Source organism: Helianthus annuus, chromosome 1, assembly GCF_002127325.2.
Source record: "Helianthus annuus cultivar XRQ/B chromosome 1, HanXRQr2.0-SUNRISE, whole genome shotgun sequence".
In the NCBI taxonomy this organism is placed as follows: Eukaryota; Viridiplantae; Streptophyta; class Magnoliopsida; order Asterales; family Asteraceae; genus Helianthus; species Helianthus annuus.
In genome coordinates this window covers 97849718-97875474 of record NC_035433.2, presented here as the reverse complement: position 1 = coordinate 97875474, position 25757 = coordinate 97849718, and the positions used below count along the sequence as shown (strand labels likewise).

General features: G+C 38.3%; 1 protein-coding gene across 1 annotated transcript; it reads left to right on the top strand.

Annotated features, from left to right (window-relative positions):
• Positions 1 to 15081: 15081 nt before the first annotated feature.
• Positions 15082 to 15651, top strand: LOC110927306. The gene has a single exon (XM_022170971.1). It carries the CDS (start codon positions 15082 to 15084, stop codon positions 15649 to 15651), a length of 570 nt encoding a protein of 189 aa, XP_022026663.1.
• Positions 15652 to 25757: the final 10106 nt, after the last annotated feature.

Sequence of the window (25757 nt, the reverse complement as noted above, 5' to 3'; positions counted from 1 at the left end):
AACACGTAGTGCCTTGCAATTGGTCAAAGAAATCATCGATTCGGGGTAAGGGATAGCGATTCTTGATATTGAGCTTGATGAGTTCCGATGCACATTCAGAACGATCCATCCTTCTTTTTCACGAAAAGGACTGGTACGCCCCATGGAGATGTGCTAGGGCGTATGAAGCCTTTATCAAGTAATTCCTGGAGTTGACTGGAAAGTTCACGCATTTCCGACAGAGCGTGACGACAAGGAGCTTTAGTGACAGGGTTAGCTCCAGGAATGAGGTCGATACGAAAATCAATATCATGACTCGGGGGTAGACCAGGTAAATCGTCAGGAAAGACATTAGGAAAATCACGAACCACAGGTACTTTTTTCCATCGGCTTCTTTTCCTTTTCCTTCTCCGCTACTACGATGTGAGCCAAGAAAGCCATGTATTCCTTTCGGAGATACTTGCTTGCTTGAATGCACGACATGAGTTTCAATTACTTCGAGGATACTTCGCCATAAACACAGAGTTGGTCGCCATTAGCAAGAGAGAAACGAATCATCTTTTCGAAACAAACAACTTCAGCACGATTTTCACGAAGAAAGTCCATGCCTACTATTATATCGAAACTACCAAGTTGCATCGGGATGAGATCGATCGGGAAAACATGATTGTTGAGTTCAAGAGTACAATCACGGAGAACAAAACTAACGGTGACGGTTCTTCCGGTGGCAATTTCTACTTCGAACGTCGTTGGGAGGTTAGTGCGTTTATGGTTTAGGAGCTTTTCGAATTAAACGACACAAAACAGTTATCGCCTCTAGTATCAAATAAACACGAAGCATAAATACCATTAACGAGAAACGTACCATTGACAACATTGTTGTCAGTTTGAGCCTGGCAGACATTGATGTTGAAGGTTCTTCCGCGGGCTGCTTGCTGTGGTTGCTGCTGCTGCTGTTGATGTTGTTGCTGCTGTGGTGGTTGCTGCGGTTCTTGTTTCACCACACAATTCGGGCAGACATTTGCAAAATGATTCGGGTCACCACATGAGTAGCAAGCTCGAGCATGAACAGCGAGATCAGGAGCTGCTTGGTTACCCTGAGGAGCTGGGAGTGGAGCTGGCAGTGCTAGAGGAGCTTGAGCTTATTGACGTGGGCCAGTACGACAGTTTGCTGTGAAGTGTCCATAGAGGTTGCAGTGGACACAGAAACGATAAGCTATCCCAGCTGGGTGATGATAGGTGCAAGTAGGGCATAGAGGATGAGGACCAGTATACACATGCTTAGCAGACGGTGCGTTGGTCACAGGTGCTGCGACTTGACAGTTCTGATTGTTGTTGGGTTGGACGAGAACGACGTTGAGAGGAGCGGCGGTGGCAGCACAGTTCTTGTTGTTGTTACCCTTACGTTTGCGATTCTAACGTGAAGACTTTGAAACTTGAGGTGTTGCGGTTTCGATAGCGGGAGTAGCAGTGACCTGGTGGAGATTCTTGGTTGAGGTTTTGAAATAACCAGCCAAAACTCGCTTATCATTGATCTCAGCTGCGAGTTGGTAAGTTTCCTCAATGGTAGCAGGTTTAGCTGCCTGAACAAAGTCAGCTACACAATCGGGTCACAAATGTACTTCTTGATCGTGATATCTGGTGTTGACACTTGACCAGGACAGATAATACTGAGCTGCTTGAAGCGAGCGGTGAGACCTGCGTTGTCATGACTTCCTTCAGTTCCTCCCAGGAGAGTCCATAAGCTGCATCTTGACCGCGCCTGTTGCGCTCAGCAGTCCACCAATCCAGTGCCCTAGACTGGAAGACTCCAGTAGCATTCACAGTGCGGAGGTTGTCTAGGCATCCGCTTTGACGAAGGGTGACTTCGATGGAGTCAAACCATTCGAACATAGTGTTGGGTCTATCTTCACCCGTGAAGTTAGTAGGACCGCAGGCCTTGAATTGCTTAAAGCTGAAAGGAGCTTTCGGAGAGTCGTTCTTCGATTCGACAGATGACTTTCTTCTGACCTCATTGATCTCGCTGACGATCTGAGGTATGACTTTAGCCATTTCCTTGGCGACAAGAGAAGCAATGCGCTTGTCATCTCTGCTTCTCTGTGCGTTTCGGCTAGTGTGAGAACCAAGGGAAGACATTGTCTGCAGCAGACATCGTCGTATGATTTAGACGAGATTCGATTATATCGGGTTACATTTTGAAAATTTTAGTGTATCGTAAAACATCCTCTTTTGTAAAGCTCAGGAACACGTAGGCACATAGTCTACATAAGCACGTAGGCACAAAAGCACGTAGTCCACGTAAGCACATAAGCACGTATTCACCTATATTTTGCACGTATTCACCTACATATTTTGCACGTATTCACCTATCTTTCAAAGCCGCATATAGCGTACAAGAGTTGCGAGCAATTGCGAATAGCGATAGCGAGTAGCAATAGCGAGTAGTATAGCGAGGTGCGTTCATCGTTGTGATTACTTATTGTTTGAGATTCGAAGAGTTGTGCGAGTTGTGCGCGTTTTGAGGAGCGAGAAAAGCAAGTAAATCTCCAAAATCATATAAACAAAAGCACATAAAATCGATAACTCATAGAATCAGCGGCTGCGAGCTTAGAATCGAAACTGATTGTCTTGGGTGTTAGACACCGACTACCCAAAGTGATTCGACTATCCACAATGACCTCGAGTACACGCTTTAGCCAAGTAGACTGTGCTCTCGCCAAAATATGGCGAACGACACGCATCCCTTCGGTTACTTATGTAAATCTAGTCATTGGAATCCATCAAGACTTTGGTGAGAGTTTTGTAAAACCAAAGTAGAGAGTGGAACTAGCCATTAAGATGCGGGTTTCTCCCCTAACTTAACGATCTTGTTCCTGCTTTTGTGGCAAAGTCACGAGATAGAGATGGAGAATTTAGTCGAGATATGCATTTCACTCCTGACTCAACGAAGGTTCTCGTGCTGAGAGTAAAAATTTCGCGTAGAGTGAGCGATTTTATCGAGAGTTCTTGGTTTTCACACCTAATCTCGAACATATGTATTGTGTCAGCCTTAGGAAAGGCAGTAGTATCAGAGCCTTAGGAAAGGCTTTTCTTGTGCTAACCTGTAGTATGCGGTGTTCGCACAAGGATATAGTTTTCGAGTTCGAGCGAGAGTATCAAAAGCGGCTCGTGCAAAACCCCTACTGGGTTCGCACCGAGCTGGTTTGTAGGTGTTTAGACTATAGACTAGGTCAATTCTAAGACCCAGAAACCCGGACTAGGTCGAGTCTAACCTAATTCCCTATAGTTATGGCTATGATACCAATCTATCACACCCCAACCGATGGCGAAATCATCCGGGCATGGCACTGAGCAAAACAGATTGTCCAAGAGAATCCATAACAACTATTAATGACAATACATTTAATGTTAAAGTCCCATACCAATAACATCTAAAGAAAAATCAGTTATTACAGACATTGTTTCTCAAGAACAAGTAAACTATTCCGACATCTCAGATTTCTTATTTGGTGGGTTTCTGGACATCCTACTCATTTCGTCACAGCAAACATAGCATCCTATCAACCTGTCACATATGTTAAAATAAAGTCAATACATAAAATGTAAAGGTGAGTACACAAGTTTGAGTAGCATATAGTATAGCGAAAGCGTTTACGCATAACCAGCATGTAACATGTAGAAATGTGAATCAAGTAAGCTATCGACAATGACGTATGCAACCGACATGACTACGAGTGTAGAATGGGCAACACATTATCACCACTGTGACCATGTGAAGTAATACCCTTAACAACCCCTATCCACAACAGGTGCTGAGTCCAAACTATAGTACTATCGTTGCTAAGGTGTCAGGCAAAAATCACTGTGTAAACATAACATACAAGCATTCATCGAGTCACGTATAACATGCGGGAGCGGTTAGCGTTTAAAGGTGTTTGCGTTGTGTGTTTGATGTGTTTTGATAGAGAACGTATGTAACACCCAAAGTGCGTTAAAAGAAAATGGGTTCGAGTATACTCACAGTTCGTGTTTAGCTAGTAAACACAGTACTTGGATTGAAGGGAGCGCGTGGAGATTAGCCTGAGCATAGAATAGTAGCGTAAGCATTGAACAGTGTGTAAAACAGCGTGTCGGATGAGATGAGTGTCGAATGGTGAGTCAAACGGGTGAATACCCATTCGATCGGATGGTCATCCGGACGGATGACCATTCGAACGGTTGGTCATTCGATTGAGTGAGTGTGTTTGTAATTTGTTTTGGAGCTTTTAAAGTTTTCGTTGTAGTATAATAACAAGTCATCCGGTCGGATGGTCATCCGGATGGATGGCCATTCGATCGGATGGCTATTCGATCGAGCAATTAGAAGTTTGAAATTTTGAGCAAATTATTTTGAACAAGAGTTAGTATAAAGGAGAGTCACTTGGTCGAATGCTCATTCGATTGGGCGATGTGATTGTTTGAAAATTCCACAAAAAGTTTTCTAAGTTAAAAATTTGAGTTTTAATGGAGACGGCGTGCTGGCGTGTCAAACAACGTAAACCACACCAAGTCCAGTTCAACCGATCGGATGGGAATCACCTCATTTGATCAGAATAATTGTTCTTGTTGAAATTTCATGTTTAACCCGTGAGTCGGTCATCTATCTGGTGGAAATCGATTTTCAAGCCGGTTCTCAACTAGGGAATGAGTAGGGAGCCTGAATGAACCTAGATTCCATCGGTTTTGAGTGAAAAGCGAAGAAAAGTTGAAGAAATGATGAGATTTGTTGAAAAGTTTTGAAATATGTCGAAATCAGTGGAAATATGTCAAAATCTCCACAAGATTTCAAGCTATAAGTGTGAAAATCCTTTAGATCTGAGCCAAACTTGATGAGATGACGTCACCAAGTGAACACCACCTTCAAGTAGCCCAAATCAGGTGATTTCAAGATGAAAACCAGTGATTTTGATGGAGAAGATGATGTAGAAGTGTGTAGTGATGATGGAAGTACAAGATTTAGGGAGAAATACTTACGAAGTGGCCTTGAATCGAGTGAAAAGTGCTTAAAAGTGACTTGGGAGCGAGTTGGGTCGGATAGAGCTGTCACATCAGTGAACAGTGGAGTGTACGGGTATTTATAATGTGAGAGAGGGAGTGAGGCGGTGCAAGCGCGAGGGTTGAATGGATGTCCGGTCGGATGGCCATCCGATCGGATGGTCATCCTGACGGATGTCCATTCAATCGAATGGTCATTCGACCAGTCGAGTTGTGCGAGTTAGTTTTCCAACCTTCATTTCGTGCATTAAGCATTGCATTGCATTTAAGCGAGTTGCGAGTAAGCTTTGCGATGAGATAACCCCATAACATTTAAACAAGTAATCACACAAATGACACACATATCACGTAAATGCATAATAGTAAATCTGCGTTTCAAGTTGCGTTGAGATTGTGTTGCGATAGTGTTGCGATAGCGTTTAGTGTAAACATGCGATATAATATGCGATAAAATGTGTTTAAATAGTATGCGTTGTAAATAGCGTTGAAATGCGATAACTGCGTTTTGAATAAGCGTTGTGCATGCGTTGTAAAACATAGTTTAAAAAATGGTTAACCCGTAGCGATAATCGGAATCTCGAGAGTACAAGTCAATTAAGCAATAAATGACAGATCTACGTAAGAACTTGACTTTCCGGGAAGGCGGGTTGTTACAGTTAAAATCCTCCTAAAAGTACAATTTAGAGATGGAATTAATTTTCCTATAAAAATGACCCTCGTTGATAACAGAATTATCAATAGGCAAGACGCTCTTCTTGGAGCGATTCAAGGAAATTTAGCATATGGTAAATTCATGTTTACTGTCTATCCTAAATTTTCTTTACATCGAGAGTCAAAAGATTTCGACAAAACTGTAAGTTTCATACATCAGTGCGAAAGAACTGATCTTATGGAGCCAAGTAATAAAGTATTTATGATTAATCATTTAATTTCATATGCTTTAACCAATAGCACTCATTCAATTGAGTATAAAGGAAAAGAAAACATATCGATTGAAGATATATTCTCAGAAATTGAAATTGTTGAAGGTAGTAAATTCGCTGAACCGTCACATTTACAAGAAAATTGGGCAATAGATATTGCACGAAATAAACAAATTCTAGGATCAAATCCTAGACACAGTTTTGTTGGAACCTCTTTACAAATAAGAGAACCTAGTAATACCAAACAATTAATAAGATCTATGTCGGAAAGATTAGACAAGTATGGAGAAATTTTAAAAGAAGTTATTGGTATATAATGCCTTTAAAACCGATTTTAAAATATTTACAAACTCTTGATGAGCAAGTCTCTTCTAAAGAGGCCGATATACAAATTTCTTTTATTAGAATACAACAATTAAAAGAAAATTTTATGATGAGTCATAAAATAAAATCTCTTAATATAGAAATTGTTAAAAAGAACATTATTGCTTCTGAGCAAAAAATTATTGGGCTTAAAGCTAAAAAAACAATAATATCTATAACATGACTTCCCTTGTAAAGTTAGAAGAACTTTTTTGATATTTAATTAACAAGGTAGAAAGTTTATCTACCAATGAAAATCTTGAAGCAATTGCTGCAAAAATCATCAAAGATGTTTCAGACAAAATTGATGAAAAAATAATTTCAGAAACTTTTGTTCCCGAAAAGCAAAAAGAAAAAGTTGTTAATGAAAAAAGCTTTCAAAAATATTCATTTCCAAATTTCAACGTTGGAAATCCATCACTAGGAAGTTCTAAAAGTCCGAATGCATTAACATGGCCTTTTGGATCATCTACATGACTAGTGCTGAGCATATAAAGCTTTCTTTTCAAAACATAAATGCAAAAATCACAAGATGTCATTTACTCCGACAAGATAACATATTGAAAGTTATAATAATTGGAGCATTCATCCAAAAGACAAACTAAATAATACATTTTTATAAGGGTCAAATAAAGAGGCTTGAACAAAAAATTCAAGATCTTAAAAACAAAAAGATTATTTTATCTTGTGGGTAAAATGAGCTCTATCACTCAAAAATTAGAGCAAATTTTAGATGAACAATTGGAAACCCTTCCGGTTGAACAAGTAAATGAGCTTGTTCAGCTCATGTCCTTAGATGACAAAGAATGTGCACACAAATTTTCTGAAAATAAAAACTTAAAAGAAAGATATTTTCCAAAAAATAAAGAACGAATCTTTACTATAGAGGAAGAACCCGAAACTGAAGAAAGCTCTTCAGATATTCAAATGTCCTAAAACCATAGAGCAAATCAAACGACTACTAGTAGTAGTAACAAACGTTCTAATAGAAAAAAGAGTACGACATTTTCTATGCCGTATCATAAAAGTATACCTGATTTTAAAAATAATAATGGTAGTTCAACTACTATTAATACTATTAAAATAGATTGTATCTTTAATTTCAACAAAAGAAAAGATGTAATCGACAAATGGAATACCGAGATTAGTCTGATCATTCAGACTAATCCAGAAGAATTCTCTTATGCTAAGGCTTTATTGTTATTAGTCGAACACAAGTCTGCAGGAATAATCCAAGATTTCATCAAAGGAACAACTTGGAATGAGGACTTGCATGGTTAGGATCTTTTTGATCAAATAAAAAATGCAATATATATGATGCTTTTAGGTCTCAATTTCATGACAGACAAAGACCAAGAAAGTCAAAAATTGCTAGAAAAAGCGAGACAAAATCTTGCTAAAGCACAACTTTGTGATATATGTCTTTTAGACGATTTCTCTTGTTTTTATGAAACAAATTTATATAAATTTAGTTCAGGTGAATTCCATTCTTGGATTGATGCCTACTTAATGAAGATTTCCATCGTTGGAGAAAAGGCCAAAGAACGAGGGAATAAAGAAAAGAATCATTTAACTATGCATTCTTTTGGGTTTGCTACAAAAAATGTTAAAGAAGAAATTACAACTTATTGTGATTTCTCTAATAAACAAAAAATAGTTAAAACGCTTTAACAAAAACTGTTGCAAAAAACTTACTGAGTTACCACAATTATCTTTTGGCTGTGAACCAGTAAAAGATAAAGGTTATTTCAAAAAGAAATACAAAAATAAATACAAAACAAAAACTAACAAACGTTTTTGGAAAACCAAGAAAAGAAAGTTTTCACCTGAAAAATACTTTTCTAAAGAAAAACCTAAGGTTTGTCCTCAAGGTAAGAAAAATTGTCGTTGCTGGATATGTTCTGAAGAAGGATATTATGCCAACGAATGTCCCAACAGACAGAAGTTTCTAGAAAAATTAAAATTTATCTCAGAAGCAAATTCTGAAGGATATTTTCCTTCTGAAAATATGTTTGATGGCTATACACAAGTATATACATTAGAAATATTGAATAACTCATCGTCCGATTCTTCAACAGAGGACCCATAATGAATAATAACCACTCTTTTAGATGGGGGGATGACGATCCTAAACACATTCACTCTTGTAAAAATTTTCAAGAAAACAACGAATTAGTTTACTCAAATATAACTAATCTAAATTCAATTTATATCAAAGGAAAAATCCTTCTCAAAGGATATAAAACAATTACTCTACATTGCTATGTAGACACAGGGGCAAGTATCTGTTTAGCAAGCAAGCATGTTATCCCTGATGATCTATGGTAAATACTCCCAAAGATATTAAGGCAATTGTTGCTAACCAAGAAATCATTAAATTAGATAATGTTTGTAGAAATCTAATAATATATTTTTTTTCTAGAGAATCATTTCCTATTCCAACCATCTACCAACAAGATTCGGGAATGGATTTACTTTTTGGAAATAATTTCTGTCAACTTTATGGACCTTTTACCCAATGGTTAGACATGATATCTTTTCATCTTAATCAAGAAATGATTTTGATTAAAAATGTTACAAAAGCTTTTCAAATCAGAAAATTAAATTTTCTTGAATCCATGAAAAAAGATTCAAAAATAAAACAAACTCCTGGAACTAATATAGCCCAAGAAGTTATAAAACTAGAAAAAATATTCTTACTTGAAATACACAAGTTTCAAAAAAATTAAGAACTACTCGAAAAAGTTTGTTAAGAAAATCTAATTGATCCAGAAAAAACAAAAAATTGGATGAAGGCATCTATTAAATTAATAGATCCTAAAACTGTTATAAGGGTAAAACCTATGAAGTATGGTTCTCAGGACATGGAAGAATTTAGTAAACAAATCAAAGAACTTCTTGATTTGGGACTAATAATTCCTAGTAAATCTTCTCACATGTCTCCTGCTTTCTTAGTAGAAAACGAGGCAGAAAAAAACAGGTAAAAAACGAATGGTTGTCAATTATAAAGAGATCAATAACGCTACTATTGGAGACAGTCATAATCTTCCTTGTATGCAGGAATTACTAACCCTCTTAAGAGGAAAAACTATTTTTTCTAGTTTCGACTGTAAAAGTGGTTTCTGGCAGGTACTGTTAGACAAAGAATCACAGCTATTGACTGCATTTACATGTCCAAATGGTCATTATCAATGCTTTGAGGTTTAGAAAATTATTGTGCCGTCTATGTAGATGATATTATAGTTTTCTCAAACTCAGAAGACAAACATTATTTTCTTGTCCTTTTGATAGGTCCGTAACGATCCGATTTCAGTCTCGGTTCGGTGAATAATAGTGAGACGGGTGATTCGAGCCAAGAACAAACGAAAATAAACAAGAAAGATGGAAACTTTAAGGATTGGACCAAAAGATATTTTCATTGATATTGATAAAAGATTACAAAAGATAATCATCCACCCCGGGTGAGCTCCCCCGGGGTGGTGGCTCCCAAAATGCACACCCTCCAAGTGAGGTTTACTCTACTATTTATAGACCCTTGAGCCTTGTCCTCTAAGAAAGCCGCCTCTTGCTTGGAGAACCTACTAAAGTCACTAAAGTATCCGACAATTACAAATAAAAATGCCAACATTTACAAAACAATAAGGACACTAAATAACGTCGGCATAATTGATAACATCATTCTCCAATTTGACCCAACACTTTTCAGTTTTAAAAACAATTGAAAAATATGGAATTATTTTGTCAAAAAAGAAAGCTAATCTTTTTAAGACAAAAATAAACTTTTTAGGTCTTGAGATTGAGCAAGGGACACATTGTCCACAAAAACATATTCTGGAAAATTTACACAAATTTCCAGATACCCTAGAAAATAAAAAACATCTGCAAAGATTTTTAGGTATATTAACTTATGCAGAAAGCTATATTCCCAAGCTCGCAGAGCTTAGAAAACCTTTACAGGTTAAATTAAAAAAGGAATACGTATGGGATTGGAAACATTCCGATACCGACTATATTAAAAAGATAAAGAAAAACTTAATTAGTTTTTCAAAACTTTATCTTCCTAAAGAAAATGATTTTTTAATCATAGAAACAGACGCTTCTCATGATTTTTGGGGAGGTGTTTTAAAGGCTAAGACTGCAGAAAGAGAAGAAATTTGCAGGTACACTTCAGGAAGCTTCAAGCAAGCTGAACAAAATTATCACAGTAATGAAAATGAATTACTGGCAGTGAAAAACACGATTCAAAGTTCTCTATTCATTTAACCCCAACTAAATTTTTAGTTAGAACAGATAATAAAAATTTTACTTATTTCCTAAAAACAAAAATTGCAGGAGATAATAAACAAGGTCGTCTTGTCAGATGGAAAATGTAGTTTTCTAGGTATACTTTTAATGTAGAACACCTAGACGGGACAAAGAACGTGATAGCTTGACACGAGATTTTCAAAAACATAATCAATAATGTCATTCTTCCTCTATAAATAGAAGGCATCTCTTCTTAAAAAATCACCACCTTCAAACACAAAACATTTTTACAAAAAAGAAAGGGGGACGGAAGAATTAAAAGCTTTATGCCTGAAAGAAAAAAATTATTTTAATAGAATTAAAAGCTATTCAAGGAAAAATAACTCTCTATGACGAAAGTCTAGAAACAACTGTTAATTCCGAACATGAATCCGAAAGGATACAATCTGAATCTATTCCCTTACAAACGGCGAAGGGTAAAGAAAAATAAAGTCTGTTGACTCTTGTTGCTTTGGAAAAAAAACAAATATACAGTAAATGAAGGACTACAATCTTCATCTATTCCAGATGCAAACGGCTCTGGTAAAGGCACATCAAATCCGTTGATGGCTGACAGTTTGCCAAAAACTGAACAGGTCTCTCTTAGACCAAGTTACTCTCAAATCACTCAAGAACCAGAAAAATTTAAATGGGGTCGATGATGAACAAGGGTCGACGATGGCAGCAGGTGGCGGAGGAGGTGGAGGTGACGGAGATGTGGTGGTGGCGGAGGAGGTGGTGGCGGAGGAGGTGGAGGTGTCAGCTGGGAGGAGGAACATGTTATGGTTTGTTGTGTTTTGAAAGAGCAAAGGAGGAGAAGAGCTTTGAAGATGTGAGTCCTGATCTGCGCGAGGAAGATGTCTTGAAGATCTTTTTTAATGAAACACTTCCAAAAAACAAACACACTGCAGACTCAAACGTCTGCGCGTAGTCTGCGTAGGGCTGACATAAGAGATCCAGAAGTACTTTTCACAAAAAAACAAACACCCCTTAGTGTCTAAATTAGGTTAATTTAAGTTGGTTTTATTAAACTACTTGAAGGGGTATGGTCCTAGATCTCGCGTCAGCACGACCGCGAGTGACCATTACCCTTATCAAAACCCCCACTAGCTAACAACTTACCTGTGTCCGTGCGGGAACGCGCGAACACAGTGGTTGAATCCAATCTGCCCAACGATGGAGGAGGACTTACCTGGAATATGAGAACGGTATAGTAATGCGGCATGGCACCGCATCTGGTGTATGAAAACGGAAGTACTCACAGTGATGCGGCCTAGCACCGCATCCAGTGAACACTTCTATCAATACAAGGGAGCTGGATAACAGCAACAGTCACCACAAACGACGATGCGGCTTGGCATCGCATCTCGCGTATTTCTTGATCAAAGAATGAGACGCGGGAACATCTAGAGTTACCGCAAGCAGCGATGCGGCCTGCACCGCATCCTGTACACTCAGCTAGTGGGACTGACACTACAAAGCAAGTAGCACCAATGGCAGCCGCCTGTCAGGTCTACGTAAGCGACAGGCTGACGTGGCTTCACCTCCACAATCGACAGACCTGACACACCTGCAAAGGTGAAGCATGTCGTCAGTCTATCCATCCACCTCCTCCTTCACTCCTCGGCTATAAATACCAACCCCAAACCAGGTTTGAGGTATCTCTTCACAACTCTCTCACTACTACTACTATCATACTTTGCTTCCCAACCAGATTACTGATTCTCACGCCGGAGAGTGGCAACAAGGAGCACCCCCCACCTCATCCTCCTTGTTACGAGTCACGGTTTGTTTCCTTGTGCAGGAGATCAACCAGCGGACGATCCAGCTAGCGATCCTCGAGAGGAAGGGATTAACCCTTCTTGACGAGACCAGTGTGTTAACCCTGCCCGGTTAACCATTGTTTCATCACTACTCTTAGCACACCAGTAAGTTTATTTCAAATATATTTATAATAAAACCAATAAAAGGTGGATTTATTTTGATACGAAAAAACATGTATATTTATACGCATATCAATAGTGCAGTGGTTAAGTGGAATGCTCACTAAACGTACCAACTCGGGTTCGATTCCGTTTCTTTTGTAGCCACGATACTTTAGATCAGATACATCGAAACATACCTTTTTATATGGTTAACGAATCACGTAACATGCCGCAAACTATATACAACTTAGACGTCGATGTTGCAAAGCACGCCCTATAAAAATAATCTAGTATATATACGTACGTTATTCATATTCTGTATATTTCACATGATAATATAGGTGCAAATAAAAATTGGCCCATTCTATACACACCCCCCTCCTTCCTGATTACACTCCTCCTTGTGAGAGGAAAACTGTCGGTCCCACACAGGCCCCACCTGTAAGTATGTGAGAGGAGGGGGGTGAAAAAAGTAAATAGGGGGGGTGTAGAAAGTAGCACCCCTCATTTGCCATCATGCGTCTTTTTTCTAAATTGCGGAAACTACAAAAACACATTAGTAAAGTAATAATATCCGCTATTCTTATTTAAAAAAAAAAATTAAAATTTGAATAAACAAACAGGATGTGCTTCGTAGACCATTGTTAAATGAATTGAATAAAACCTGGTGTGAATAAATTATTCTCTAATGGTAATTAAAAAAACTTAAAACTCCTGTCTATCATGATTTGATTCCTATGGAAACTTCTTTTAATGTAGAACATAATCCTCCTATTTCTGTTATTAATATTGTCCTCGTAATTGTAATGTTAATTTAAGATATTATAAAATTAGAGTAAAGTTCCTGTACAAATAACTTTAACGTACTAAATGTACAAATAGCATGGAAAAGGCAAAAAAACGCGGTGACATTTTGGTAATTATTTGCTCGTAAGGTAATTATCAAAATTACTCTACAAATGATCCTATAGAGTAATTTTGATCTTGTAAAATAATTTGTAAAATGTTCTTATAGAGTAATTTTAATCTTGTAAAGTAATTTTGTAAAATGTTATTGTAGAGTAATTTTGATAAAAAAACTATACCTCACCAAAAAAACTAAACACCCCTCCCTCCCCCCCCCCCCCCAAAAAAAAAAAAAAAAAAACTAAATTCTCTATTAATGATAAGCTAAGATTTGTTATTCCAAAATATAACCTCCTTGTGTTTACCAAGCCTTTCACATCTTCTCTTTCAATGATGTTGTGCACCTTTGCTAGTCATTAAATTTCGTAAGTATTTATATAGATTCGGGATACGATCTAGGATCTCTCGTTTGCACAACTGCACCTACTTACCGCAATAGATGTCAAAAACTTCCAAATCAAAATCGGTTACTTAGTTACGTATATCATTGTTTTGTACTAACTTCTATCGTGGAATATCGATTATGCTTTGCTTCAAACTTTTTCTAGTTGATGACACCTCATTCAAGCAAAACGCATATTCGTACCTGTGAAACTTGGTGCAATACCAACTTGAAGGACCCAAGTGGTTAATCTCGAAAGTATAAGGATGGTTCGGTTTTGGTCTTATGGGGTGGCTTGAAGGAGATCAAGGATAATAATAATTAATATTATTATTATTATTATTTAGAATCTTATATTTATCTCTAAATTTAATAGTTTTAGTAGATAGATATGTCATATGATAAACGGATTTGAATTTGAGTAGGAGCAGTGTTTAAATCCAATTGAATTGGTAATTAACTAGGATTAGTATATAAATAGGTTTTATTTCCTTTTTTTATTAGTGTGTATGTAAATTTGGTCTTCTTCATAAATAAAACAAAGTTTGTTTTTTTCTTATTAGTGTATAAATAGGTTTTATTTCCTTTTTTTATTAGTGTGCATTTTGAGTGTATAAATAGGTTTTTTTCTTATTAGTGTATAAATTTGGTCTTCTTCATAAATAAAACAAAGTTTGTTTTTTTCTTATTAGTGTATAAATAGGTTTTTTTCTTATTAGTGTATAAATTTGGTCTTCTTCATAAATAAAACAAAGTTTGTTTTTTTCTTATTAGTGTATAAATAGGTTTTTTTCTTATTAGTGTATAAATAGGATTTGAATTTGAGTAGGAGCAGTGTTTAAATCCAATAGAATTAATCCAATAGAATTGGTAACTAACTAGGATTAGTTTTAACTAGTATATAAATAGGTTTTATTTCCTATTTTTTTATTAGTGTGCATTTTGTATATCGACGAGCACAAGTTTTTATTCACAGTAGCAAACTTTGTTAGCTCTAGAAGTCTTGAGTTTTATTGTTTGTTGCTATATCGTATTCCTGATCCACTTGTGTAAACGACCTCAGGTTTAACAAGTGGCATCAGAGACTGACGATCTAAGCTCAGTCCCGTTATAGTTTACCTATCTGTTTCCGGTTCGTAGTGTTTCCGATCTAAGGTGTCCAAGCTCCGATCATAGCAAGTTTCTGATTGCAGGCGTACAGATTCCAATCGCGGGAAGTAACTGATTGAAGGGAAGTTCTTAGAAAAACCGATCGCAGAGAAAAGTTAGTAAAGAAACCGAAACAATGACAGAGTTACAGCTCGTAGGAGGAATCAAGCAACTGAACCAAAGCAACTACAAACAATGGTCAACATGCATCAAATCGTATCTTCAAGGTAAAGATCTTTGGCAGGTGATGAACGGTACCAAGACAAGACAACCCACAAACGATATCAACAGTACTATCGGGAAGTGGCAGGTGAAAGCGACTCGGGTGATGTTTATCATCAAGACAACAGTTGATGAAGATGTTCTTGATCACATTCAAGATCTCGAATTCCCAAAGCAAGCGTGGGATACACTTGAAACCTTATTTACGAAGAAAGATGCTCAGTTACAACTAGTCAAAGGCGAACTAATGACGGCATCTCAAGGTGATCTTCCTATTTCACAATATTTTCAAAAAATTAAAAACCTATGTCGTGAAATTGGAGAACTAGATCCACAGTCTCGGGTTAGCGATGCTTGTATGAAGCGGATACTCATCCACGGTTTAAGACCGGAGTATCGTAGCTTTGTTACCGCTATCCAAGGGTGGGCGACCCAACCGAGTATAACCAAGTTCGAGAATATTCTTGCTGGCAAAAAACTTTAGCAAAACAGTTAGCTGAGGTGTCACTTAAGACCGAGACTGAAACCATCTTATATGTTGGGAGAAAGGAGAAGAATCAGTTTAGTAAAAATCAAAACCATAATGATGAGAAAGGCAAGGATAAGTACAGGAATAAAAGTGACCGACCAAAGAGGAAATAATGGAATAAAAGAGGTTGAGGCAACCAAAACGAAACTTCTAAAGAAGATTCATCGGACGAAGAGGACCAAGAAAAAGAATCAAGGTATCGATCAAAACGATTTTCATACAAGTGCCATAATTGTGGACGCAAAGGGCATATGGCAAAAGATTGTCGGCAACCTAAGGAGTAAGGAAACGCGGCTATGATTAAAGAAGAAGAACTGTGCGATGCTGAGGCATATATGGCCAAGGTTTAAGAAGAATATGCTTTTTCAACCATCACCGAATCCAAACCGGACTTGTTAGATGAGTGGTTTGATGGAGATTCTTATTGGTTGACTAGTCAAGAAGTAGAGCCCGAGTCGGATCAATTGAAAACATCCTTGGAATCATCTACAGTTATTTTGAATCTAAATGATGAGAAAACTGTGTTTGAAGAAGACAGTACGGATAATCAAAGTATGGTCATGACCGAACAAGGCGAGAGAGAAACTGCGTTAGTTGAATTGCGCGAAGAGAATGTTTCATCTAGTATCACGGTTTGTCAAGATGAAGGAGTTAAGTTTGAGAGGGAGCGTGCATCAAGTTTGGATGGAAGAATTTCTTTGACTACCATGATGGTTGGTCATGAAGTTGAGAAAGCAAAAGTTGTTTCTGTCGCAACCCCCGCCCCCTATCTGTCCCGGGAACGGGCGTCCGCGAACTCAGTGTTGGTGGTATCGGTGTTTATCAATTTGGCAGCGGAAATTACATCTGGATCGTAGTTAGGAAATATTTTATCAAAGTAAATACCACACTTTTATAATATTAAACATATGGGGATAAAACCCAAGTTTTCACTACAAACATTTTCATAGGGATAAACCCTATGTTATTGAATAAAACATCTTCTTTTATTTAGGTAACTTTTATAGCCACTTTTTCCAAGCCTTCAATGCTGTCCAACTGGCTCCTAGTTGGCTTTCACATTTTGTTACCTGAAACGCGCTTAAAAACATTTTGTCAGTGGGAAACACTGGTGAGTGAATCCCAGTTTAATCAAGAAGAGTTTTATCATTTACAGTATTGAGAGCGATTACAATGTTTATATCTGCACAATTACTCATTCAGTACTGTCAATCCTGACTGGTGGGTCATATTACCCATTGGCTAACCCTTTGTCCAATGGTAACGTGTTCCACATTTTGTATACAAAACCCCAACATATCGGCAGTAACTAAAGACTACAAAGACTCAATCACTGCTTAATCACATTGTAAAATATTTAAGGTTTTGTAAAAACAGTTTACAAAAAGGAGATTACTCACATTGCTGTCTTAGGTTTTCTTTAACGGTTTCCTGGAAATTATCTACAATTTACACCAATGCACATGCGTTAGTATAATAACCCAATATTTATATTAACGATACCCTCCCCGAGACGACATTCCAACGACTACGTCGGGCAGAACCACGACAGCTGTTACGGAACCCTGGATCAATCGGGCAACGTATCTAATATGTAACCGGGGTTATGATACTTACAACGGAGCATAACTTCATTATTTAGGGGGTATTATACCCGAGAATTATATTAAATCTTCAAAAATTCCAGAGAGAAAGAGTGTGTGAGTGTCGGAAAACGAAAGTCGAAGCCCTCTACTTATAGGGCCTGATTTCTAGTTTTACGTGGCCCGCGTAAGACATAGCCAAGGGCTACACGGCCCGCGAGGCTCCCTAGGGTAGGCCCTAGGTTTGTTGATTCGACTCGTAGCCTCCACACACGTCTCGACACGTGGCGCCCTAGGGTTTCGGCCTGATCACCATGTTGTCGCGGCCCGCGTAAGCTTGGGCTTACTTCTACGCGGCCCGCGAGCGACACGTGAATTTTATTTTTAATTAATTTTTATAAAAATAAAGGTATTTGTGTTTGGTTTTCACATACGGGGTATACTTTAAGACATATTGGGGTATTTTAATATATTTTAGGGCGTCGAAAATATTTTGGAGGGTTGTTATATCCTCCCCACCTTTTTTAGAGAATCGTCCTCGAGATCTACTGGAACAAGTGTGGTTATTTCCTTTGCATTTCTGATTCAGGTTCCCATGTGTACTCTGGTCCTCTTTTGGAGTCCCATTTCACTTTGACCAGAACTAATCTCTTGTGCTTGAGTTTCTTAACTTTTCTGTCTTCAATCTGTAGAGGCCTCTCTACAAACTTTAACTGTTCATTTACCTCTATGTCCTTAAGAGGTACTATTAGTGATTCATCGGCTAAGCATTTCTTGAGATTAGATACATGAAATACGTCATGTATCCTTGCCATTTCCTCTGGCAGTTGTAGTTGATAGGCTACAGGTCCTATTCTTCTAATAATCTCAAAAGGTCCAACATACCTGGGACTTAGCTTTCCCCTCTTGGTGAATCTTACCTCTCCTTTCCAAGGAGAGACTTTCAATAACACTTTATCTCCTACCTGAAACTCTAATGGCTTGCGTCTGTTATCTGCATAACTCTTTTGTCGGTCACGTGCTGCTTTCAGTCGTTTCTTGACTTGAATGATTTTGTCAGTCGTTTCTTGCACTATCTCAGGCCCAGATAGTTGCTTTTCCCCAATTTCTGCCCAACAGACTGGGGTTCGGCACTTTCGTCCATACAGTGATTCGAATGGTGTAGCATTGATACTTGTGTGGTAACTGTTATTATAAGAAAATTCTATTAATGATAAGTGATCATCCCAATTACCTCCGAAATCAATTACACAAGCTCTAAGCATGTCTTCCATTGTTTGGATCGTTCTTTCACTTTGTCCGTCCGTTTGAGGATGATAAGCTGTGCTTAGATTCAACTTGGTTCCCATTGATTTTTGGAAACTTGTCCAAAAATGAGAGGTAAAACGACTATCTCTATCAGAAACAATTGATAAAGGAATTCCATGTAATGAAACTATTTCATTTACATATAACTTAGCTAATTGTTCCATACTGAAAGTTTCCTTCATTGGTAGAAAATGGGCTGACTTAGTTAGCATGTCTACAATCACCCAGATTGTATCATTACCATTTCTTGTTTTGGGTAATTTGGTAACAAAATCCATTGTTATCAATTCCCATTTCCACACTGGCATTTCTAACTGCTGCAACAAACCTGAGGGTTTCTGATGTTCAGCTTTAACTTGTGAACATGTTAAACACTTAGAAACATATGCTGCTATGTCCTTTTTCATTCCTATCCACCAAAAATTCTTTCTTAAATCCTGATACATCTTATCACTTCTAGGATGCATCGTATACTTAGACTTATGGGCTTCTTCTAATATACGGTGGCGTAGGTTTCCTAATTTAGGTATCCACATTCTTTTCTTATGGAATCTCCAAATTCCATCTGTTCCTTGTTCTAATTCCTTGATCATTCCTTTTAATTTTTCAGTATCATCTTTGATTACTGATTCTTGTGCATTTCTAATCTGATCATTTAAATCTACTTGCAGATTTAACTTAAAAGAACGTACCCTTTTTGGCTTTTCATGATACTTTCGACTTAAAGCATCAGCCACTACATTGGCTTTTCCTGCATGATACTAGATATTACAATCATAATCACTAAGTATCTCCATCCAGCGTCTTTGCCTTATATTTAACTCCTTTTGCCCAAATACGTACCTTAAACTCTTATGGTCTGTGAATATGGTAAACTTACCACCGTAAAGGTAATGTCTCCAAATTTTCAAGGCAAAAATTATAGCTCCTAATTCTAAATCATGGGTTGAATAATTCTCTTCATGATTCTTAAGTTGTCTGGATGCATAAGCTATAACCTTTTAGCGTTGCATCAACACACTTCCATAACCTAACTTAGAAGCGTCACAATAGACTACAAAGTCTTCAGTTCCTTATGGTAACGCTAGTATGGGTGCATTAGTTAATCTTTGCTTAAGAATCTTAAAGGCTTCTTCTTGTTTTGGTCCCCATTCAAACTTAATAGATTTACAGGTTAACTTAGTTAAGGGAATGGCTATTCTAGAAAAATCTCGAATAAATCTTCTATAATAACCGGCCAATCCTAAGAAACTTCTAACCTCGGTTGGCGATTCAGGGGTTTTCCATTTAGTAATTGCTTTGATCTTGGTGGGATCTATATGAATTCCTTCATGATCTACTAAATGTCCAACACACTTCCATAAAGAAAAAGAAAGATAGGAGTTAAATTAGATAGGTCAAGTGGTGCCTAAAATCATACTAAGGAGCTCTACTTTTACATTAAGAACCAAAATTCCGAGAATAATATTCCGGTATCTAAAAGTTTGGTAGAACTCCGGCCGAGGAGTGTTCCTAGATGTTGTTAAAGCCATTCTTCTATCTCCCTTGGGAGGAAGAAGGCAGCTTCATTCTCCTCAACATCTCGTGGAGGGGGAGCGGCACCAACCGGGGTTCCTTGTAGAATATCACGAGTAGGCCTTGGGTGCACGGTGTACCATTCGGCTGGTATGATGACTTCGGGCACCACATTCCATGCCCTTTGGGTAATGACCGGTACCAAAGGAGGAGAGGCGAGAATGTTCAACCTTTGGTGCAAAAGGTTGACCTCTCGGAGACACCCTTCTAGTCCCACTGTTAGGTGATTAATACGATCGACCAACGCTTCTTCCACCCCCGTCATTTCATTAATAGCTTTTCTCAAAGCGTAAACATAGTTTATAAGAGAGTCCTCCACCGTTGATGATCTCCTTCCATGTCGGTTGTTTCTTGATTGTGATGAAGATGTTCCGCTAGTTCGGCTCGCCATTCTGAGAAACAGACCGATAAGAGTTTAAATTTTTCTATGGAACAGTACCTCGGATACGGCCCCGTGTTCAATGAACACGGCCCCGTGTCCAATAGTCTGTAGGTTTTTTAAAGCAAGGAACCTTGTAGTTTTAAACTATTTTTCCACTTGTAAGTTGTTTTTAAGCATGAAAAAAATTTAAAACAAAGTTGTAAGACTTATTTTAACAAGATCCCTTGAATAGTAACCTTACAAACATCACAATAAAGCTTGGAATCATGGAGATTCAAGCTTCAATGGAGGTATTGATTGAAAATTTGAAGAAGAAGGCAATGAACAAAAATGGAAAAGACAAGATGGTTGTTAAGAACCTTCTTTAGAACATACCTAGGATGGTATAAGTGAAGATTTCAGCAGATCTTTATCTGTGGAGTGGTCCAAATGAGCAGGAATCTTGCTGCATTTATAGAAAACGACAGCACGCTGCACACGACCCCGTGTGCAGATGGAATCCTGACACATTTTGTCCGTATTCTGATAAAAATCAGAAAAGAATCTTTCAGTGGACACGGGGGCGTGTTGACCTGGACACGACCCCGTGTCTAGAAGCTGTCTTGAGGACTTTCTGGTTTCTAGGGAATTGATTTTTTTTTTATCGGGTGGCTCCTTACTTGATGGGACAACCCCAAAGTGCCTAAGATACCTTAATTGCTGCAGACTATGACAAGAACGCAAGAGGTTGTCAGTGAGGGTGATTCCTATGCTATATGTAGGTGGACAAGTCCAACCCTTTCCCGGGCTCTCGTTAAAGAAGGTGTATGCCGAATCGCTCAGGTCTATGTATGCACCGAACGAAGTCGATGGAGAGTCCTTCACGGCATAATCGGCACAGGGACGACTATCGATCAAGTCCTCGCTAGAGTTGGAGGTATCATCGGGAATATTAGAGTTGTTTGAATGCGATCCCAACAATTCTTCTTTGGTGTCGTCTTGATATGAGTCAATGAAATCCTTCTCAAGTTCTTTTAACTAATTAAGAATTAGATCTTCTAGTTGAAATAGTTCATCAAGAAGCATTTCTCCTAGAATGTCCGGTTGGGCGCATTCGAGGGAGAGATAAGGATTATTTTTACTTTCGCCCCTCTTAAGGATATAGGAAAACAATGGGTCTATATAGTGGGGCTTATAATTCAGAAAAAAACATTTTAATTCTTCATGAGAGCCTCCACATATTTGACACCACGTACCATAAGAGTACCGAAAGTAAAAAGTATCAGTATCACTTATGTTTGTGTCAGAAATTACCAACCGTCAGGATCTTACGGTTCCGTTTTCAGTAACTGAATCTTGGGCACGGGGGCGTGTGGAGTGGTCATGGCCCCGTGTTCAGCTTACTGTCTGACTTAAAGCAAGATTGCCAGTTCCAATGATTGGGCACGGGGTGTGTTCAGCGGGCACAGCCCGTGCTGAGTTCTGCAGAAGCTGAAAAATTACGAAAATCCTAAAAATAAAAGAAAATTTTAGAAAAAACGATTAGGCCGTTGATTCCTAACTTTCTTAAAATCCTTTTGTCCCCGGCAACGGCGCCAAAAACTTGATGCGTGTGAAGTGCTATATATTTTAGGTGTATATTTTAAGCCCGTTTTACACTTTTTAGCCAAGTTTTAAATTTATAAAACACGATATTTACTAACACTAAACACACATATGGGCAAGTACACCCATCGTGGACGTAGTATAGTGTTGGTAAGATACCGAGGTCGTCCAAGGACACAAGAACTTTTAGTACCGGTTTATCCTCAACGTCTAACCAAATCAAAAAGTTAGAAAAAGGTTTTTAAACTAGAAAAATAAAACTAACTAAAATGCTGAAAATAAAATAAAAGTAAAAACAGATAGACAAGATGAATCACTTGGATCCGACTCGTGTGTAGTGTAACCTTTGATTATTTCCGCACTTTTGCACATTTTAAGAGATTATCTTAGTTATTGTAGTAGGCCCCTCTTTTGAAGGCGACGTTACCCTCAACCCAGTAGTTTGAGTCAGCAAGGATACAATCCTAAAGGGTCAGATTATTGAAAGATAATTAATTAAGTTATTAATGTATAATGTGGTAGGCCCCTCTTTTGAAGGTGACGTTACCCTCGGCTAAGTAGTCTGAGTCAGCAGGGATACAGTCCTATGTAGCCGGGTTAAAGTTTTAATAGTAGTTTAACTAATGAGGGGGTCAAAGAGTTTGGACTCCCGCCATCCAATACCGGTGGGTATTGAAGGAGGTCCTACTAAATTTGACCCAGGTCCTTTGCAGGATCTATACACTGAACAATGGCAAGACTCTTACCAAACCGTTCCCTTAACCCCCGACCAGGTAGCCAACATATCTCCATATAGACCGTGGAGATATGAATGGTGAAAATCTTTTATTTTATATAGACAGTAAACTAATGCCAAGACACCACGGACAAACGATAAGAAAGAATCACCTTCAACATAAGAAACTAGTTATTAAAGTCATTAATACATAACCAAATAAAAAGTGTGAAAAGATTAAAAATAAAAAGTATTACACTAAACACTTGTCTTCACCAAGTGATGTAAGAGACTTAGGCAAACATGGCCTTTGGTTGTCAAGAACTCTTACGATCAATCTTGGATCCCGAGACGACTCACATACTCTATGATGGATAATGGATGATGGTGGTGGATGATGGTGTTGTGATGGTGGTGGGTAGTGGATGAAGTGTGAGAGAGGTGGTGTGCCAAGGGATGAGTTGCACGTGAACCAAGCACTCCTATTTATAGGTTGAACAGAAGCTCGGGCACGGCCCCGTGTCCATCCTTCTCTCTTTCTTCATTAATTGCAGTTTGTCTGCATTAGTTGACCACGCCCCCGTGTCCGCTGAGCACGACCCCGTGTGCAGAAGCATATCTGTACTATCAAGATTTGCCTGGATTTCACGAATCTTATAGTTGACCACGGCCACGTGTCCGGTAAGCACGGCCCTGTGGTGGGCGATGGAAGCTTCTACAACTTTGTCTTTTCTGCTGACACTTGGGCACGCCCCCGTGCTTACTGAGCACGGGGCGTGTTCAGCCTTCTGTTCTCTTGTTTTGCTTGGAAAGATGCTGTCGGGGGGTCGGGCATGCCACGTTTGTTCCTTTTCTTGTATTTGTGTAAGATTTAGCTGCCTTTTTGCTTCTTTTGTTCATTTGAGCTCATTTAATCCTGAAAATACAAAAGGAAGACAAAAACACACTTTTTCCAACATTAGTACTAAAAAGGGTTAGTTTTATGCCACAATTGATGTAATTTATATGTTGCATTTTGTGCATATCAGTTCATCATGTCCATAAATGCAGTTGTGGCATTGGTTAAACCAAATGGCATGACAGTAAATTCCTAATGGCCATACCTTGTTCTAAATGCGGTCTTAGGAATGTCCTCTTCCTGTACCTTTAATTGATGATATCCTGACCTTAAATCGATTTTAGAGAAAAATCGAGCTCCTTGTAGTTGATCGAATAGATCATCGATCCTTGGTAATGGGTACCGGTTCTTAGTCGTGACCTTGTTCAACTCACGGTAATCAATGCACATACGCATTGATCCGTCTTTCTTTTTGACGAATAAAATTGGTGCTCCCCATGGCGATGAACTTGGCTGTATAAATCATTTTTCTAACAATTCGTCTAACTGTTTCTTCAGTTCCTGCATTTCTGCGGGTGCCAAACGGTAAGGTGCTTTGGCAATTGGTGCTGTCCCTGGTAGCAGATGGATTCTGAATTCAACTTCCTTGTCCAGTGGTAATCCTGGTAATTCTTCTGGAAATACATCTGAAAACTGAGACACTACTGGGATATCTTTCAGTTCTTTTCCTTTAGTGTTAGTGATTATAGAAATCAAATACACTATAGATCCTTTTCTTATACAACTTGTTGTTTTCATCACTGAGATGAATTTTGTGGATCTTGACGGCTTATCTCCTTTAATTGTGATCTTTTCACCCCTTGGTGAATTTACTTGAATTGACTTTTGATCACATAAAATACTGGCTTTATTGGCTATTAACCAATCCATTCCTAAAACAACATCAAATCCTGCCAGATTCATTGGGAAAAGGTTTGCAATAAACTTTTGATTTAAAAATTCTATTCTTGCTCCCTACAAGATTTCAGAAATCTTAATGGTTTCTCCATTTACTGTTTCTACCAGACATTCTTGTGGGAGTTTAGTTAATGATTGATTAAGAAGTTTGCAAAATGAAGTATTAATAAAACTTTGGTTCGCACTAGAGTCAAATAATACTTTAGCAAAAACATCATTAACTAAAAACGTACCGGCTATTACGTCTGGAATCATCTTGGCTTCATCTGCCGTCAGAACAAATGCTCTAGCATTTTTGGTGTTCTTGTTGTTCGTAGCTGGAGCTAATTTAGGACAGTTTGGCTTGATATGACCTTGTTCTCCGCAGTTGTATCATATCCTGTTGTTAGGTTTCTTTCTGCAGTCTTCCTCCTTGTGTCCAGATATTTTACAGAAATTACAGTAGATGGAGCATCTTCCAGAGTGCTTCCTTTTGCAATACTTGCAGTAAGGTGCAGATGTAGAACCTACATTTCTCTCACGGTTGGAATTTCCAGAGCGAAATTCCTGGGTAAGCCTTTGAGCTAAGTTCCTCCTTTGGTCCTCCTCTCGTGTACGCACTAACTCATCAGTCAAGGTGTTTGCTAGTTCTACAGATTCTTCTATAGTTGGTGGTCTAGCTGCCTTGACTACATGTCTTATTTCCTCGATTAATCCCCAGATGTAATGGGAGATTAATACTGGTTCTGGTGATGCAAGGGTTGGCACTATTCTAGCATATTCAAAGAATAACGTAGTGTACCCTTTGCTATCTACTCCAGTCATTCTAAGGTTCAGAAATTTATTTGCTATCTGTTCTTTTTCATTGGGAGGGCAGAATTTCCTTTCCACCATGTTTTTTAATTCCTCCCACTCCATATTAAAAACCCTATCACTTCCCCTAGACTGGAGGACTGTGTTCCACCATTCTAAGGTTGAGTTCTTAAACAGATTGGAAGCAAACATTATCCTATCCTCTTCCGCACACTTGCTTATTTTCAAGACTGCCTCAGTCTTTTCTACCCAGCGTAGAGCCGCAATGGGTCCTTCATTGCCCGGGAATTATATTGGTTTACAGGACCAGAATTCCTTGTAAGAACA

Coding starts and splice junctions, on each gene's coding strand:
- LOC110927306 (XM_022170971.1), top strand. CDS start 15,082: ATGACAGAGTTACAGCTCGTAGGAGGAATCAAGCAACTGAACCAAAGC.